General features: G+C 51.4%; 1 protein-coding gene across 2 annotated transcripts in view; it reads left to right on the top strand.

The window, feature by feature from the left end:
* MSI2 (musashi RNA binding protein 2) overlaps positions 1-15,527 on the top strand; it is a 232,919-nt gene extending 217,392 nt beyond the window's left edge. Inside the window, exon 7 of one of the 2 annotated variants that reach the window (XM_045164964.1) lies at positions 13,676-15,527. In XM_045164964.1, the coding sequence (XP_045020899.1) occupies positions 13,676-13,758 (83 nt within the window). In that variant the 3' untranslated portion in view covers positions 13,759-15,527. The remainder of the gene's footprint in view (positions 1-13,675) is intronic. The other variant, XM_045164963.1, reaches the window with a different exon arrangement.
* The last annotated feature ends 4,347 nt before the right edge of the window (positions 15,528-19,874 follow it).

Below are 19,874 nucleotides of genomic sequence, written 5' to 3'. Positions count from 1 at the left end.
GGTGTCAGGGCGCTTGTTCAGTGCTGCCCATCAGCATCTGACCCAGCTCTGCTGGGCGGTGACGTGTCCTCCGCCCCAGGCGTTTTGAATACCACCTGTGTGCCCTTGAACTGTGACCACTGCCGTGCAGGAAAAACTCCAGGGCACGGGGCCTGGCCTTCGGGGAGTCAGGCCGCACTTGCCATTAGGAGCCAGGAGTTGGGCAGAACTTCCCCTCCTGGTCCCACTGTGGCCGTCACCTCTCTCTCCCCCGAGGGCCCCGTAGGCACACGGGCGGTCCTCAGTGGCATCTGCACAGCAGTCTGCTCCTCCTGTTCACAGAGGCGCCAGCCTGTGTCTCTTCCCCTTGTACATCCCCACTTGGACCGCAGTGGCACCCTGGGAAAGGGTCCAGGGGACAGCGAACAGTGAGCCCTCTAGGGAGGGGAGCCCTCTGGGGAGATGCTTCCTCCATGCTGGAAGCAGGAAGGTTATGCAACATCTGATTTGCACGGAAGCGTGGAGTCTTCCCCCTTTCATCCTTTCTGGGACCGCCTCCCAGCCCCTGTGGACCCCATGGGTTTAGTCAGGGGCGCTTCTCCTAATCTCTCCAAACCCTCCGGCTCCGCCTCTGGAAAATACAGGAGCCAGGACTGATGAGCCCCGGGGCCTGAAGTGTGCTTCTGGCTGGCCCAGGTTGTCTCTCTTTCCTGTGTTCCCTGGGGGAGGGGGAGCACTCGTTGCGCGTGTGGGTCCCTGAGGCGGGGCAGGGGATTCGCGGGGGCTGCTCTGCTGACCTGGGATGCCCTGCGGCGTTTGAAGGGAGGGTGGTCCTCCCGCCGCCCCAGTCACACCTGTATGTCGCTCGGGCGTGGGAGGCAGCTGACCCCGGAAGCAGGTGTCGTCCTGGCCTTGCACTGAGGAAGTCCCGGAGGGGACCAGGAGCTGGAGCGCCGTCCAGCAGCATCCCAGCATTCCTGAAAGGGGTTCCGGCCTCCCGCCACAGGGTTCTGTGTTAACCAAGTTATGTTGACACTCCCAGTGGAAGTAGTCACATTCTAAGCACCCCTCAACCAAGCACCTAAACGAAGCTACCCAGAGCCACACACTAGTCTATACAGAGCCTAGACATAAGCCCAGCCTGTCCAACCCTGAGCCAGCACCCTTAACCGCTCTACAAGCGTGTATGCTAAGTCCCTTCAGCTGGGTCTGACTCTTTGTGACCCTATGGACTATAGCCCTCCAGGCTCCTCTGTCTGAAATTCTCCGGACAAGAGTACTGGAGTGCCATGCCCTCCTCCTTAAGCACTTGAGCATCTCCTTATCATTAGTCCTCCTCCACATCTGTCCTCTTGCTGGACTGCAGTGTTGCTCCATTTTTCAGATGGATAAACCGAGGCAGGTACAGTTTCGAGAAGTCACATGTCTGGTCCCTACAGCCGGACGGGAAGCTGAGCTCCTGGGAGAAGCTGGGGCCTTCTTAGCATCCATCACTTCATTCCATGGCCTTCTCTGGGATTCTTTGTGCCAGAGATGGAGAGAGAATGGCGGCTTTCCAGTCTTTCCAGAGTCATTTCATTTGCTCTCTAAATGTTCTTAGAGGTGGGCTGAAAAATATTGGGCTGATCATCTAAGGATTTAATCATTGGGGAAAACTTTGTTGCTATATCCTTGCAAAACTCAGATAAGATCTTGAATTCAGCATCAGGTATTGATTCCAGAGTGGAGCTGGAGGTGAGCGGGGGTGGGGAGGGAGGAACAAGGTGCCGTCCTTTCTAATTTGCTCTTTGGTGGGTGGTGGCGGGGTGGCTGGTTGAGAGCGGGGGGCGGGAGGGAAGGTGGCACCCCTCAGCGCTTGCTCTCCCATCTCCCCACGTCAGCCCTGTTTGAGACCATGAATTGGGGATTCTGGGTGCTGAAGAGCATCTCTCAGTCACCTCCTGGGGGGGTAGGGAGACCCCCCTCATTCCAGGGGAGCCTCAGCTCTGCCCCTTGCCCCTGACCTCAGCCTCCACGCCAGGTCCCCCCAAGTCTGGCTCATCAGGGGAGAGCTGGGTGCTTGGAGGCCCGAGGGGAAGTGAACTGGGTGTCTTTGAAGCTTGTCTAAGGGTGGCCTGCGGAGGGTGGCGGGAGGGGGTGGTTTCCGGCCCAGTACCTGGGGACAGGCCCTCCTCCGCACTCCCCATGGCTTCCATCCCCCAGCAGGCGTGTTTGTCTCGGAACATTGCCAGACGCAGAGGAACAGGATACACTGAGAAAAGTAAAGGTCCATGTGATGGATGGCTCCTCTCCCGACTGTTAGCAGTGGCTTATTAAGTGTGATGCCAATGGCCCTGGGGAGGAACAGGCTCTGAGCCAGTCCCCTGCCCCGATCTCAGCCCTCAGCCCTCAGCCCATGGCGGTCCTCTGAAGCTCAGGGAGCACGTCCCCCACAGGCTCCCTGCACAAGGGGAGTCCTCCCCCAGGAGAGCTGTGCCCCTCGGGGGCCCCCAGACTGGAAGGGGGCTGTGGTGGGCCCTGTGGTCAGGGCAGTGGCTTCCTGCAGGCTCGGGCGTGGGACTGAGCTGGGCTTCAGAAGCCCAGACAGCATCTCTGTCCCCAAAACCAGCTGGCTGAGGTTTAAGGTTTCTGTAATCTGTGTGATCAGCTTATTAAAATGGTGCCTGTGAGATATAGCTGGAGCAGTGATAGAAGATAGTGCATTTCTAAGGAGAATAACCAACCCTTAATGTCCTGACTACCTGCCAGACACTCCCTGTTGAAACTGACCTCTGAAGTCCAGACTGACTCTTTTATGTACACTAAAAATGATTAAAAATCACACTGTAATTGTTTGCTTATTGATGCCTGTTTCCCAAGGGGGAGGGGGCATGTAAAAAGAGTTTCACAGCAGCGTAAATTAAATTAAAAATAAAAAGGTATTGCTTCATTTGTAGGTGTGGGCTGTCACAGATAATGTGTGTGTGTCTTTCCCAAGGAGAGTCTAACATCCTGACTTCATTTACCCGGGAGAGAGGGCTGGGATGCTACAATTTATAAATGTGACTTTGTAGGCTGGAGGGGCTTCCCCGGTGGCTAGGAGGGTCAAGAATCTGCCTGTAACGATGTCACTTCCACTTGCAGGATGGAGGAGTAAGAAGTGTGCTTGACCAGGAAGATAAGTCCTTCTGGGTGGAAAGGGCTGTGGGTGGGGTAGCAAGCGTGAGGAGGGTTTAGGAGTCACAGCAGGTGGGGACGCCTGAGCCGCTCTGACACGAGGCCGTACTGCACCACACCCATGCCCAAGCTCAGCACCTAGGGCATGCTAGGGGCTGCCCCGGTTGGTTCAGTGGTAAAGGATCCACCTGCAGTGCAGAAGACACAAGTTCAATCCCTGGGTCTGGAAGATCCCCTGGAGGAGGGCAGCCCACTGCAGTATTCTTGCCTGGAGAATGTCATGGACACAGGAGCCTGGTGGGCTGCAGTCCAGGGGGTCACAAAGAATCAGACACAACTGAAGCGGCTTCACACACATACACACACCACAGACACACACACATAGACACGACTGAAGCAGCTTAACACACATACACAAATGTCACAAAAAGTCAGACACGACTGAAGTGGCTTCACACATACACACCCCACAGACATACACACACAGACATGACTGAAGCAGCTTAACACACACACGACACACACACACACACACACACACACACACACTCCCCGCTAGAGTCCTGCCCTTTGCATTCCCCCACCTCAGAGACCTGCTCTCTCGTCCCTGTGCTGGTCTCCGAAGCTGAGAGGTACCCATCACTCTCTAGCCCAGGTCTGAGATGCATTACGGGGTACACTGGCGACCTGTGAGCCAGTAGCTGGTCGTTACTGGTGTTGGTCTGCACCTGAATTGGAAGCCGTCAACAGGAAGGTGCTGGTCTGTCACAGGCCACTGACGCCGAGGGTGCTGGTGGGCAGAGCTTTCAGCCTCGCCGTAGTGCGGTGAAGTCACCCACGTGCTGGTGGGCTTTTCCGTGCAAGTAGAGAGTTGGATCAGCGTAGCTGATAATCCTCTCCTCTGCCCAGAGTGGACCGGTGTCAGTGTGGACCGCCTGTTGCGGTGAGGTTTTGATAGCCGTGGCGTCTATGGGAGGATGTTAGAGTGGGGTGGAAGCTCAGTGCAGTTGACTCTGTCACCCCTCTTGGATAGAAGAGATTTGGTGGGGGGGGCGGGGTGCTGGCAGTGAGGTGTATTTGCTGCCGGTGGGTTCTTGAAGAGGTTCTCTTGGAAAACAGTGATGGGCTGACTTGAAGTTGGGTGGACTTCAATTAGCACGAGGAAAAACTGCCAAGCCCTGCAGCAGGGTGAGCTCTGCACTGGGTTCTGTGGTCCCAGCGAGCTTGTTCTAAGGGTAAGCCCCACAGCGGGGTGAGCTCTGCACTGGGTTCTGTGGTCCCAACAAGCTTGTTCTAAAGCCAGGCTCCCTACAGGGGCGCCCAGCAGAGGATGCACCCCGCCTCTTCACTCTCACGGGGCTTTGCCCAGAGGCTCTGGGGCCCAGCCCCCACCCCCGGGACCCCACTGCGGTCCCCTCGAGGCCTGACCTGTCGCCGGATCCCTCTCAGGACCTCCTGCAGAGGAAGGGCCGCTCGAGGGTGAGGGAGGGGAGTGGGGTAAAGAGCTGCGGGCCCTCCCCAGCCAGCTCTCAGAGACCGGCCCCGGAGCTGTCTGCACATTTTATTTTCTTGTTAAATAAACACCATTAGCCTTCCCGAGAAACCGGTGCAAACACGACCTCACAAATAACCAATTAGAAGGGCAGGGTTGAAGGGGACCGTGAATTTGCAAACATGTAGAGGAGGCCATTAAAGATGCCTGTGGCTCCCCCAGCCCTGGCAGCATCGATCTGAGACCTTAATTTTATTTCTGACAGGAAAGCAAGGAGCACGCTTTATTTATTTTTTTATTTTTTTTCCCTGAAGCTAACTGAACTGCATTCCGGAAGCACCCATTCCGGCACTGTCTCTTGAGATATTCATCAACACGGGAGCTCGGTTCCTGTTCCTGCGCTTCCCCAGTGGTCAGGGACCCACACAGAGCCCACAGTGCCTTGGCAACAGGGAGGTGGGGACTGTGCTCCCTGGGTGCCCTGAGGTGTCCCTGCTGGAGGATGAATCTGAAGTTCCCTTCCTTAAGAGCCCTGGCCCCAGAGGGTGCTGACCTAGGAGATCTTCCTGCCTCCCTCCTGGCTGCGGCTCACGGATGCAGAAAGGAATGGGCCCAGGGTCTGTCACTTCGTTGACCAAGAAAAGGTTTTTTTGCTGAGCGAGACAACGAGGCTTTTGTTGGGCCCTGTTCCCAGAGAGGCCCCGCTCCGACTGTCGCGTGGTTTCAGTTCTCTGAGGAGAGAGGCGCCTTCAGCTCGGCCACTTGGTTAAAAGCTTCCCCTTTCTTAGCATCCCGGCGCTGCTAGGGGCGGACCTGGGGGACCAGAGCCGGGCGGCCGCCTCCTGCCCAGACTGGAGACGTCCCTGCGTTTGTACAGCTCAGGACTCGAGCTTGTGCTTGGGCCCTGGACTTGGAGGACCTTCCCTGGCCCGCTTGTGTCTGTCTCAGGACACTCTGGAGAGAGCCTGGGTTTAGCGCTGCCTGTACTTAGCTCCTGGAGGAGGGCGCAGCAGCCCCCTCCAGGGCTCTTGCCTGGAGAATCCCACGCAGAGGAGCCTGGCGGGCTGCAGTCCACGGGTCACAGAGAGGCAGACGCCACGGAAACGCTGTAGCACGCACATACTCGGCTTCAGCCCCAGCTTCCCGTGGGTGCGGCCCCCGAGGGCTCTGAGCCCCGTTTCTCTCTTGTGGAGCCAACACCCCTGCTCCGTGAGCGTTAATGAGCCCCTTGTGAAGTGCCCAGCGAGAGCAGTCAGTGCCTAGCGAGAGCGGTCAGTGCCCAGCAGCCTTGGTCCTTTCCTTTCAGCCTTGAAGAACTGCCGGTTTAACTTCTTTAGACACATTACACTCGTTGAATTTTTAAGACCTGGTGTTTCTCAAAAAAAGTTTTCCCCTCCCCTTCCTACACGAAACATGTGCTTGCCAGTGCATGGACTATTTCTGAAAAGATAGTCATGAAACTGGTAACAAAGACTGAGAATGGCCTCGTGGCTAAGAGCTCTTGCTCTGGAGTCAGACAGCTGGTGTTTGAATCTGAGGTTTGTGACTTCATAGCTGTGTGACCTTCGGCAAGGTACCTACCCTCTCTGTGACTCAGATTCCTCATTTCTGTAAAACAGGAATGATGACACCAGGTTAGCCTGAGGCTTGTATCAGTTCCTAAGTGTAAAGGATTTGGAATAATCTCTAGCTATAGAAAGCACCTAAATATGTTTTATGCATAAATACACAGACTCTTAGATGCAGATACGCATAAATTAAAAACAAACAAACAAACAAAAAAACAGCATTTGCTTCTGGGCAAGAGGATTCAGTGGCCAGAGGTCCAGAGATTCAGGAAAACTTTTCACTTCGTACTCATTTACCTTTTGAATTTTTGTACCCTGTGTGTTTATTCGCTAGTCAAACACATACTAGGGGCCCCTCAGGGCTGTCTCAGCATCATCCTTTACTTGAAACAGTTCACCCCAATTTGGGTTGTAAAGGTGGTGGGGCAGCATGAGAGAGTTTTCGGAAGTTGTTCCTCCCATCTCAGTACTCTGAGAGGAGTGTTACAAGTCACTTCTGCCTCGGCCCTGACACGTGGTGTCAACAGGTTTGAACTTGGTTGTCCTCCCGGGGTTGGTGGAACTTGTGGCGTCTTAGGCCGAATGAGGGGTGGGTCCTGCCTCATCTGAGTTTCCTGTCCTGCCGGGGAGAGGAGGTCTAGGAGCTCCAAACAAGACTTACTATATGCAGCCGACAAGCCTCTCTGCCTCTGAGTCGCCTCTGTCTTTTTCTTTCCATAAACAGAGTCGGATAGATAGATGAGGACTCTCTTCCTAGTTTCTGCTCTTCCCAGACAACGTGCTATTAATAGGATAACCAGACCAAGCCTTGATCTGAAAAGAAGCCCCGGATGCTTGAGTTTATCCCAGACCAGAGGGGAAGAGGTCAGAGCAGGGAGGTCGTCGTTCCAGGAAGGGTCTTTTCTTTTTAGTTGAGGGAAAAAAAAAAACAAACTTAAAAGCATCTTGCTAACCCAAGTTATGTGGGGACCTTACACAGTATGGCAGATACAGAATCTTCTGTGTCTCGGTTGCTTGAAGCTTTAAGAGTCAAAACAGGTGCCCAGCTCGTGAAATGCGAGAGGTGTCTGGGCCACGTGGCGAAGGGGGAGAGCCTAGGTTTCCAATTTCAGTGCCACTGTTCACCAGCTGTGTGACCTTACTCAACTTCTCTCCACCTCAGTTTTCTTATCTGTTAAATGGGGAGTGGTATTAACTTGTGGACTAGTGAGGTTTGAGAGAGAAAGTTTATGTGAAGCATCTGATGTTAGTACTATCTGTAAATATTAGCTTTATTACTGTCATAGTAACTGCTACTATGTTATTACCAATAAGAGTACTGTCCCTATTGCTTCTTGACAAATGAAGGCTAAAGTAGCTGATTGGTAACAATACTGACCCTCTAGGGAGCTGTTGGAAGATGCTGATAGGTTTCCTTCATGTTATGGCTTGAATCGTATCCCCCCAAAGAATTGTGGCAGTCCTGGCCTCTAGACCTTGTCTGGAAATAGTGTGTGTGCTCAGTCGTGTCCGACTCGCTGTGACCCCATGCACTGTAGCCCGCCAGGCTCCTCTGCCAATGGGATTCTCCAGGCAAGAATGCTGGAGTGGGTTGCCATGCCCTTCTCCAGGGGATCTTCCTGACCCAGGGATCGAACCTGGGTCTCCTGCATCGCAGGCGGATTCTTTACCTTCTGAACCCCCAGGGAAGCCTTTGCAGACGCAAGACGAAGTCACATGGGAGTAAGTGGGTTGAGCCAGACAGGTGTCCTTCTAAGAAGAGGGAAGACATGGAAGGGAGACACGTGGTGGCGTGACCACGGAGGCAGAGGGGCGTGTGGAGCTGAGAGCCCAGGATCACTGCAGCCAAGAGGAAGGCATGGGGCAGATTTTCTTCTAGAACCTTCTAGAGGACATGGTCCTGCCAACACCTGGCTCACAGATTTGCAGCTTCCAGAGCTGTGAGAGAACACACGGCTGTTGTTTTCAGCCCCCAGTTGGTGGCACTTTGTCCAGCAGCCCTAGGACATGCACAAGCAGGACGAAGCGTTGCTTCCTGTCGGGCACACCCCCTGCTCACCGCTCTGTAGTCAGAGCGGGCGCTCACAGCCCCGTCTCCCTGCAGTTTCCTGTCCCCATCACAGTTGCTGCCTCCCCAGAATTATGCGCAAGAGAAATCAAAGACCTTCTGTTATCCTTAACTGAGAACACAGTCTCCACATCCTGCATGGCATGGCTTGCCCAAGTCTAATTTAGCCAGAGACCATGACCAGCGACCATGACCTTACATTGTTAGAGATAACTTTTTGGTTAGAGAGAGAGGCCCTCAGAGAACTCTGAGGTTTAATGTTGAACTGGTAGCCTTCAGAGCTCAGTCGTTTCTTTATAAGCCAAGGATTTACTGATAGCACCTAGGAGTTGTTGGAGCCCCCAAGTCTAAAAATGCATGCCATACCCAGTAGACTGGTATTTCTATCTGGTTCATTCAACTTGGTTATTTAGGGAAATAAAAATAAGGCCAAAAGAGAGAGAAAGAGAAGGAAATCGAGAGAGCTCATGTACAACACAAACCTTGCCATCTTTACATAGCTGCCCCAACTTCCACCCTGGGGAAAAAAAAAAACAGAAAAAGAAGGAAAATAGCAAGACAACACTGAACTTCAAGTCCTGCCAGACAGACTTCTTGATTTCTTTATTTTGTCCCAGAAACCCTTCCAGGCAGGAACATTCGCCAAATTCAATCCTAGAGTGAATTTCTGAGCTAAATTAATGCAGTTGAGGGTCAAAGTGGTAACACCTACAAGGTCTCTGGGCGGAGGACGCCAGTGGGCATAGCAGTAATTAATAGTTTCAGCCCCCGTGTGGTTGTGCGTCTCTTAATCCTTGGGTTTGGTTGGCAAACCCGACAGTCTGTAAAAAAAATAACTGCCATGGTTTCACTGTGATCAAAGTTGTGTGCCTTTGAGTGCTCCCTACAAATTTGAGATTTCTTCCTCAACTTGCCACCCCAACTTGATAGCAGGAGATAATTGAAAGCGCCTCTTTTCTGAGCGTTTCCAGCACCGGTGCCTGTGTTCCAGCACCCCAGGCGGAGCCAGCGCCTCTGCGCCAGATCCACAAAGCTGTCAGTGCCGACATCCGATGTATTATCTCGGAGGCTGGGCTGGTTCATGGATGATTCATGACTCCGCTTCCCACTGCTGCTGGAGGTGACATCATCCATCCTGCGCCCAGAATAGATCCAGAGGCAACAGTGGCCCCTGCTTTGTGTCTCTCACCAGCCCCAGGCTCCCTCCCGAATCACACTCCGCAGCTGCATGTTCGCTGGGTAGAGTGGTCGTGGGTGGACCCAGAGCCCGCTGGAAGTATCTCCTTAGTCGGAGGCTGAAAAGGCGTTTCAGCGCTGTTGGGGCTGCACTGTCAAGCCGAGGAAGGAGCTTGTCCAAAGTTCACCTCTTCCCCCTTCAGTTCTTTTAGTTGGCATTTAGATGTTACCCAGAACCCAAGGAGCTCCACGACTCCAGCTTTGCTTTCCTCACTCGCGGGCAGGGCCGGTGGGGAAGGTCCAGGTGACATGCGTCATCCCACAGCCCAGCCTTAGAAGCCTGTAAGATGAATGACTGTCTTCTCGGAGGTCTGGACTTCCTCAGCGGTTTTCAGCCCTGGGTGCACTTTAGAATCGCCCAGGGAGTTTTTAAAACATCCTTATGTCTAGGGCTTACTCCAGATCAATTAAGGGAGACTTGGGCTTGGAGCTCGGGCCAAGTTTTCACGCTCCCCCCAGCTGAAACTGATGCACATTGGGGCTGGGAAACCCCTGGGTCACATGATCTCCCAGGCCCCTTCCAGCTTTGAAACCGTTTAAAAAGGCAGTGCTATGTACCAGGCCTTTGATCACCCTGAGTCTGAGACATGTGGGTGCCTGGGCAGTCGGGTGGCATATGCCCTCTTGTGTAAGCCTGTGGTGGGTGGCAGTGGCCTCCAGTGGTTGACGCGGGGAGTGGGAGGTGTGAATGGCTACCACCCAATTGTTCTGGTTGTGAATCCAGTTATCCCCTAGTGATGGGACGTGCTGGCTTCCCGTCGCTGATAGGATGAGGCCTGCAGTGCTGGGCTGTCGAGTCTCTCGTTCCTCCCTTTTTCCCTCTCCAGCTTCACCCCGGACACGTTCCCTGCAACCTTGTGACCTGGGCGCTTCCTTAGCAGGGCCACCCGCACAGGCTGTTCCTTGAGTTGCCAGGAACAGTCTGTCTCACAGTCGACTAACTCCTCAACTTTTAGGCCTGGGGTTAAATGCCCTTTCCCCGGGGAAATCTTCTCAAACAGATAAGGACAGCTCCGGCGGTGGCTGGTTCCCCCGTCCTTCGTTTGGGCACCTCTCAGTTCTTCACCGCTGTGCAATGTGCTTGCTTACTTGGTTCCTCTGTGTCTTCCCCCTCCTCACCCCGTGCTCGGCAGACATCACTGACACACGAGAGGGCGGCTGGCCGACAGGCAGGCCCTCCTCACCTCCACACTGGTCTCGCTCAGCTGAAGACGGAGAGTGAGCAGTCTCCGCTGCTTTGCTGCGTGCTCCCTCCCGGCCAAGACATGCTCCAGTAAAACGGTGCAGAGCCCTTGGCAGGAGCTTGGTGTAGGAGCGACAGGTGTTTTCTGGGGAGGGCTTTGGGGAATTGAAGAGATGGTTCCGAACACTTTTCAATTTTCCCAGCACCTTAGGAAAGAACAATTACCCGGTGGACTGATGGGAGTTCGTTCGTTCTTAAGAGGGAAAGAAAAAAAATGTCCTTGGTATTGTTGTAGTCGCCCTTTACAGCTGAGTTGGAAGAAAGACTGAAAATACGGGTTCAGTTTTTTTTTTTTTTTTTTTTTTAAAAAGATCAGTCCTACATGGCTAACCCTGATGCCCGGTGTAGGCTGGTGGGCTGGTGGGAAGGTTCTCTGCCCTGAGGTCTGTAGCAGGATTTTAAATGCTCATGCAAAAAATGTGTACTTAACAGATGGATTCCTAAATTCCCTCCCCACTTCCAAAATCACTAGGCTTGGCATCTGAAGTCTTCTTTTAATTAAGTTGATTCATTTGCCCTGGGAAGATTTCCTGATTCAGCTAGTATATTTATGTATAAACTACTCTGGAAACACCTGGCAATTTTTCTGAGTGACAATAAGGAGATGTAGTCTGAAAATTACGGTTTAATTTGCTCCCTCCCCCTTGATGTCTTACCTTAAAAAAAAAAAAGGGTAAGATTTACAAAAGCTGCTTTGTATTTGGCCCATAGTACTAACCCTGTTTTCCAACAGAAATATGTATCAACAATACCTAATAATTTCCCTTTATGTATTTTTAGAGCTCTAGCTTCTAATGGACAATTGAATCATCCCCTGGCAGATGGGAAATCATCTAATTGCATGTTTTTATTTATTGTGAGTGTTCGGTTAGGCTCCAGAAGAGATTGGTGAGCGTATTAAAAAAGTCAGAGTAAACAGTGTATTAATGACTATTTTCTGGGATTACCTGCCTTGGGTTGCATCATATCAGTGCACATTTGAATTGGTTGTGGCCCTTGGTTGGTTTAGGCTACCCTGGTGGCTCAGACGGTAAAGAATCTGACTCCAGTGCAGGAGACCCAGGTTTGATCCCTGAGTCAGGACAATCCCCTGGAGAAGGAAATGGCAACCCAGTCCAGTATTCTTGCCTGGAGAATCCTCATGGACAGAGGAGCCTAGTGGGCTACAGTCCACGGGGTCGCAAGAGTCAGACACGACTGAGCGACTGACACTTTCGTTTGGTTGGTTTTTTAAAAAAAATAGACTGGAATCAAAGATGTTATCAAGGATTAAAATAGAAAAGTAGATACCTGTCTCTGTCTTTTACTTTATTTTCGGTTTGTGGTTCCTTTGTTATGAGACTACAATTAAAATCCCCTGGTAAAATAAAGGCTCGTGTCCTGGCCTTGTATTAACTTTTCCTGGGTAGTATAAGCAGCTGCCACAAAGTGGTTTGAATCCTAAGTGGCACCTCGAGGGTCCGTTTAAAAATAAATAAATAGTAAGGTTCTTTTTCGAGCTGTGGGGCTTGAGGTACTGCAGGTAGCCCCGCAGATCTTGCCGCTGCAAGGGCGGTAGCAGCTTGGGTTGTGAGGGAGAGGAAGAGCAGCTGCGGCTGGGTTATTAGTCATTCCATGAAGAAATTGATTTGATAAATAATAAAGCAGTGATATTAGCAACACAAGCTTGCAGGTCAGATGACTCCGATGAAAGCCCCCAGTTAAGTGTGCGTAATGGCTTGACAATATAGATGCCTTCTAAAAACATGCTGTTTTAAAATGGAAATTGGACTGTTCGTGCAATTCTTAGCAAATATGCCAAGATCATTACCAGAGGGAGCTTGGAAATCTGAAGGATGATCTTCCTGTTTAATCTGGCCTCTGCCCTCCCCCTTTCAGACGATGCTTAAACTTACTTTGTTTCCCTGTCCTTGCCTTTTCATTTTGTTAACTGTTTTGATTTGTAAAATGCTATGCCTCACAGAACACTCCTTTATGATGATTTACTGTGCTGTTCTTATCTTTCACCTTAAATCCTTGATAAGAGCATTTTAAAAATGAAATTGCTACCTGACACTATTATAAAATCTTGGCTGGCAGCCAGGGGAGAAACGAGTGGTGGGGGGCGGGGGGCGGAGGGGGTGGTGCAAGGGGAGAAAAAAGGAGATGAAGTTTAGAGAAAGGAAAGATTTTTAAAGGAACCGTGTAGTGTAGTGCTTTTTTTCCTTGAATTCGGTAAGATTTTTTTTTTTAACTGGAGCATTAATACACCCTTGCTAATGCCCCTCACCATTGTACATGAATGAACCATGAGTAGGAGGTGGGTGAAGACAAGTGAGGGGTTTGCTGGCCACGGGTAATCTGCAGTGAAGATGAAACTCGTGTGTATCTTTGGCTGTGGGTTGAAACTGGATGGGTGGATGGATGGATGGATGGCATTTAAGCACCTCCATATTTATATCCTGGAACACGTGGTCTGCCTAACTCCAGACATGTCCTCTCCTGTCCCCTCTTCTTGCTACTCTGCTTAAGATGAGTCAAAGCAGATCTCCTCTAGTTGCAAAGTTGTGGTGGCTGACTTGCCTAGGTTAAGATTATACACTGCAATGAAAATATTATTTTGTGTCTGTTTGGCTGCGTTGTGCATCTGGAGGTCTCTATCTAGTCACAGAAGGCATTGGTGATGAGTTTTGCAGGGGGGCATTCGTAAATAGAGCTGTTGGAACTAGCAGGTCGTTTAAATTCTAATCTAGTGATTTAATGGACTCTTGTCTTTAATTCCTGTAACATGGAGAAGACAGCGATTCTCATCCCATCATGGAGCTGTTGACCCCTCTCTTTACTGACTGGTGCTTTGAGGACAATGATGGTGAATGGAGAACTTACATTAGAATAATAGGTTTCCCAAGTGCCCCGCTGAGAAGAGGGTAGGTAATGATGACGATCTTCTGCAGGAATCACAGTGTCCACCGGCTTATCCAACATGGGCGTTATTCTCTGTCTTCCGGGAGTGCCGTGTGTGCAGACCTGCCGGTAACTGTCCTCGATTACTGGATGGGGAGGAGGCAGCAGCAGGGACACGAATCACCCGTCGGGGCTCCAGCAGCCCAGGTACAGCCTCGGGACGCCGAGGTCACAGCCGGTGGGGCCCCCTGTGTGTCGCTGGTGATACTGGAGCCATTATGCCCAATTGATCACAAGCCTCGTGAAAATATAATCTGCCACCAAAACGACTGCTTTTGGAAACTGTCTTGTCTCTTTTGAGTCAAGACTGGAGACAACCAGACAAGGTTGGGTGGTGACGAATAAAGAAACATTACTTTCTGAACACAATCTTCTGTTACCAGTCACTTTTCAACAGACATTCAATCAAAATGCTAATAGCAGCGGCAACCAGGGAATGCGGTTATTGTAATACTAATTGATTGGTTGGAGGGTGGGTTTTGATAAGTGCAGCTGAAGATTTTGGAAATATGATTCTCTTTAATTACAGCGACACTTAATAAAAATGAACCAATGATTTAATGATGATTTCCTGGGCAATGGCTTGAAGATTTTGATTTTCAAATGCGATATGGTGGGAGTATATCAGAAAAACAGAAAGCCCTTGGTGGGTGGCCTTGCCTTTTATCAAACCCAGGCCTAGAGAGAGAGTCAAAGCTAGAGCACCGCCCTCGGAAGGCTGTGTGGAACCTGCAGGGGCGAGAGTGATGCTTATGAGGGATGGTGAGCCGACCAGTAGATTCCAGCTTGGAATACTGGCGTTTCTGGGGCTGGGGGTCATGTCGATCTGGTCACGTGTTCCCTGTGGGTTTCCTCAGATGGCCCAGGGCAGAGTAAGCCCCGCTGCACCAGCAGAGGCACATCCCGTGCAGACCCTCTTGGGCGTCACGCTCGCGTCCCATGGCCGCTCCGCGCCGGGCCCCTTCTGTGTTCCAGGAGCTGTTGTAGTTCTAGCCATACTGCAGGGTCAAGGCGGGCCAAATCCTGGCCCTCCTGAGCTCCTCCTCCTCCTCGAGGAGAAGGGACCTCCCTCATGTGATCTCAGGACTGTCAGTGCTCCAAAGAAGATAAACAGGATTCTGTTGGTGAGGGGCCTGGAGTGCATTTCGGTAGGTGAGGGGCAGAGAACCCAGGGAAAGGCATTCAAGGAGAAGACAGCAGCCAGTGCAGAGGCCCTGACACTGGAACAGATGTGCCTGCTGGAAGGACAAGTGGAAGGCCAGTGGCTGAGAGGGAGGCGATGGAGCGAGAGCAGGGTAGGCCTGGAGCACGGAGGGTCTGTGAGCTGGGCACGGCCTCCAGGAGCCCTCAGAGGGAAGGGAGACGGGCAGAGGCATATGAGGCACGTGATCTGTGTTCTCTGAGAACCTGCTGGCCCCTGAGTTGAGGAAGAGATAAAGGGCTGCACGTCCAGAAGCAGGAAGGGCAGCTGGAGTTCACTGCAGGAGTGCAGTGCCTGCCAGTGGCGGCTAGGGCTAGGGCTGGAGCGGGGGAGCAGGGGTGTGGAGAGGGGCAGTGGAATTCAGGATGTGTTTGGGGAGACAAGACAGCAGATGTGGGTTGTTTCTTTAACACCCATTTATTTTTGGCTGTGTCCCGTCTTAATCACAGCGCCGGGCCCTCTGTTCTGACACACGGGATCTTCTGTTGCAGCACAGTGGCTTCTCTCTAGCGTGGGCACAGGCTCGGGACTTGTGGCATGCAGGCTTAGTTTTTCCACAGTATGTGGGATCTTAATTCCCCAACCAGGGATGGAACCCATGTCCTCTACATTGGAAGGTGGGTTCTTACCCACTGGACCACCAGGGAAGTCCCAAGATGTTCTGATAGGTTGCTGCTGCTGCTGCTAAGTCACTTCAGTCATGTCCGACTCTATGTGACCCCAGAAACGGCAGCCCACCAGGCTCCGCCGTCCCTGGGATTCTCCAGGCAAGAACACTGGAGTGGGTTGCCATTTCCTTCTCCAGTGCATGAAAGTGAAGAGTGAAAGTGAAGTCACTCAGTCGTATCCAACTCTTAGCAACCCCATGGACTGCAGCCCACCAGGCTCCTCTGTCCATGGGATTTTCCAGGCAAGAGTATTGGAGTGGGGTGCCATTGCCTTCGTTAGGTGTGAGTTATTGTCCAGGGTAGAGACGTTAGGTCTGACTAGGTTTCTGGGTTGAACAGTTGAGGGCATGGTGGTGCCCTTCAATAACATGGGGTCTTCTTGAGTGAAAGGAACTCATTTCAGGAAGAAAATCAATAGTTCTGTTTGAAATTCCCGTTGGAATCCAGTTGGTGATTTGACTTGATGGATATACCAAAAGTGCGCCAAAGAACAAGTCTCTGGAGAGTTGAAATAATCCACCTAATTATTTTTGTATAAACTGCACTAAGGAAGGGATCGGTCTGGGGGAACCCTGAGTCAATGTTGTCAGGGCAGGAGAAGATAGAGTGATTGATCCCTCGACACTCCGGTTTTCCTAGCATTAAAAGATCACCTGTGCTCCTGTGTTGGTGATTCATCCAGGTGGTCCCAAGAAAGATGCTGCGTTTAAGCATCATTGCTTCCACTGCAGCAGGGACTAGAGACCCCGTGGATGCTCTTTGGTACCCCAGTATTATTCCTCGGAGTATGTGCCAGGGGTCTGAGTTTACGGAAGACAGACTCTGGGCGCTGGCCACCCCTGCTTCCAGCCCCCTGGATCTCTCAGATGTCAGACATAGCTCTTACAGAGGGCCTCACCCTTTGTGAGCCCAACCATATAGACCATAGGTGGGGCTCCCTGGGGCGCATGGGTGTCATTCTGACAAATTAATTGGTTTAAAAAAAACCCCAGAAATCAGATTTGCCTTATTGGGGTGGGAGTGGGGCCTAATTGGGGCGGAGAGACAGGGGTAGCCTTCCTTTCAATTTGTCAAGCTTTCTTTGAAAAGATCTGCCAAAGAAGAAAGGGTAATTAATAGGCTTGAAGTCATTTCCGATGTGTCAGGATTTCTGCCTTGCTTCCTAGTGATAATGTTCGCCGGCTCCAGGCCTCTGGGGAGCCTTCCGTCTTATTAACTTGTCTGGGAGAAGCAGAGAGTGGGGACAGCTCGGGCCAGTGGGTGACAAGAAATAAAGATTTGTGGTGTGGCGAACTGTAAACAGGAGGGCCAAACCAGCTTGGCGTGGGGGGTGGGGAGGGAGAGTAATGGCTCTTGAACTTGACTTCCACATCTTCACGTGGAGGAGTCCTCGAGGTAACTCAGCACATTCTGTGCTTGTGTTTTCTCCTTACCTCTCTTCTTATTGTTCCCGTTAAAAAAAAAAAAAAAAAAAATCACCTGCCACCAAAACGGTCTTTACAATACTGTCATTACTCCCTGCAGCGCTGGAAACTGCCTGCCTATGTGGAGACCCCAGGCCTTTGACTTTCCAGTTGTTAAAAAGCTCATGTTAAGTGCCTGGGTGTGCATGATGCCATCTAAGACTTGGCCCGTTAGGTGGGTCTGGCCTGTGTTCTGGGCACATACGTTCCCCTCCCCTTTCTCAGGGAATGAGAAGTTGCACAGTGCCCGGCGTGGGCTTCCGTCCAGGGTCGAGTGTGTGGAGCAGGAGTCCTGCTTTCCCTTCACTTCTGAGCATCTTCGCCACCGTGGCCGTCCTGTTGTGATGGTTTCCTTTCCTCTTTTCCACCTCACCTTCGCCCCATCCTCAGTTATGAAGCCGTTTCCACCTTTAAGAAGGGCTGAATGAATATTATTTTTTAATTGGATGAATGATGCCCATAGTCATTATTTGGCACTCCTGAGGCTGCTTCGTGTATTCCCAAATTTATCGTTTTCCACCTCGTCCCTCCACTTACCCCATGGGCCGTGGATACCCAGAGAGATTGAATAACACGACCAAGAAGCTCACATAGCCAGTGTGAGGTGGAGAATGGGATTTGTTTGCTGGTAGCCTCTTGACCACCAAAGGCTCACGCATTTGTGTTCAGCAACAAGGTATCTGCAGCTGGTGAAGATACTTAAGCTTCTGCTAAGGGCCCACTGAGTGGAGAAAGGAGTTAGAGAGGCTTGGAGACTGTCCTTCAGTGAGCCAGCCGGGACCCGGGACTGGAGGCCGGTGGACATGGAGCAGCAGCTGCAACTTTGTGGCCGGTGGTCACCCCTGAGCCAAGAGGGAGGCTGGCCTGCCTGCTCCCCAACCCCAGCCTCAGCTGTCAGCAAACTGGTCTTTTCTGAGTCAGTCAGGAGAAGCCTTAACAGGATTCGTGCGAGGAAAGGGCTGCAGACCTGACTTTAGACCTGGATTTGGTGACTGGCCGTAGCTGGCAAGGCCCCACGTGCAGCCTGGGCAGGAGGTCGTCCTGGCAACCTTCAGAGCCTGTTCAAGCACCATCTCCTGGATATGCACCTATTCGGGGCTTTTCCTCTTTCTTCTCATTTGTTGTAAAAAGTGCTTAAGAAGTAAAAGTTAGTGTAAGAACCCGAGGTAAATAATGCCGGCTTCAGCTGTCTGCAAGCTGTTCCTCACACACTGTGCTTTTCATTGTTTAAAATAGCAAGGTTGGGATTTTTTTGGGTCATAGGGAAAGAACATGATGTCTCTTTCCCTCCCTTCTCTTTCTTGCCTTTTTTTTTTTTTTTTTTTTTTTTGCCTCTTTCTTTTTACCTTTTCTATTCCAGAAGGAATTTAGGAGGTAGAATTGAAAATTAAGCAGAAATCCAAATTCTTTCTCTATCCTTTCTTCTTACTTCCCTTCTCTTCCTGTTGCATCTCTCTTGTCTGATAGATTTGAAGCTCTGGCTGGGAAACTGTGGAAATGTCAGCCCAGGGAAGAGGGAGGTTCGAGGCCTGTTTCCTTTTTCCAGGAAGGCTTCGAGCGGGATTAGGACGTTTGCACACATGTGTCCCTCTGTGTCTGCCTGATTAAATCCACACTGCAGATGTCTTCCACCCCCGGCCTCATCTCATCATTTTTCAGAGACCATTTTTCTATGAAAGAGTAAGAATTGAGAGGGAAGGTGTTGGGGGGATGCTCCTAGAAGATATAATTAAAATTTGTTTATTATACTGATTAGAGAGAAAGGATGGTTATTAGTTTCACGAATGACCGTCTTCCAGTGGTTTTTTTTGGTAAGGAATTTTTGTTGCTTTATTCAAAGTGGTTTAAAATCACATAATGGCTCACTTCTGTGGAGCCGCCGGAGTTTTCACCGACCGTGAACTGAGAAGGAATAAAATCCTCTTATTTTGGCGCCTGTAGGTAAAGCAGTGGGGTGCAAAGGGAGCAGTGGTATCTCTCAGACTAAACCCAGGTTTGAGGTTGAACCGAGCGTATGTGTACACATGGGCTCCCTTGGCCTGTCCCCGCTGCATCCTGAATTCTTCTGCGCACTTGTCTGCCCTTGAGAGACGAGCCCTCCTCCTCGACTCCTGAGCTGGAGAACCCAATCGGCCACAGACCTGGTAGGAGCCTCACTGCTTCCTGCCAGGATCCGAATGACATACTGTTTGCATCTTAAGAATTTTGAGTGTCCCTGGGAATAATAGGAGATTCCTGGTATGTTCAAAAGTGGCATCAGAAACTGCCAGGTTGGAAACCAGGCCTTTGGTCATCTGTCCCCAGCCAGCACACCCCCCTCCCCCAGGCCAAGCTCTTGATGGCTCCTGGGTCTCAGTTAAGCAGCTCTGGTTGAACCGGACTGATGGGCACAGAACCCTGAACGGGGACCAGGGAGAATGCCAAGGCACGGCCAGCGAAAGCTGTTTACGAAGCCAGAAAGAATGTTGGTATCATCTTTCACTTGTATAGTTAAATCAGCCACAGGTTTTTCTGGAGCCTTAGCTGGGGTTTGATTTTCTAGGCTGGGACGAAGATGAAAGAGACGTTTATTTGGTAGGAGGAGGATTGGGACACTGAACTGCTTTTAAACGATGTGAGGAAACTCTTTCTTCTCCCTGCTTTGCCACTTCTGCTCTGGCGCTCACTTTGAAACCCCTTCCTAGGGAGGTGAGAGGTGGGGCGCTCTTCCGAGCTGCTTTCTGAGTCTGGCTTTTTGAAATAGGCTGGAGATCTATCTCAGCTCTGAATCATCTGCTGGTTCTCATCACGGAGGGCAGGAGAGGGGGGTGTCCGGGTGGCTCCGCCGGTGGGCCTTTGAGAGATAACGGCGCTTGAA

Source organism: Bubalus bubalis, chromosome 3, assembly GCF_019923935.1.
Source record: "Bubalus bubalis isolate 160015118507 breed Murrah chromosome 3, NDDB_SH_1, whole genome shotgun sequence".
Classification (NCBI taxonomy): Eukaryota; Metazoa; Chordata; class Mammalia; order Artiodactyla; family Bovidae; genus Bubalus; species Bubalus bubalis.
Note: the sequence above shows the minus strand (reverse complement) of the source record. Positions and strands in the feature narration are given on the sequence as shown.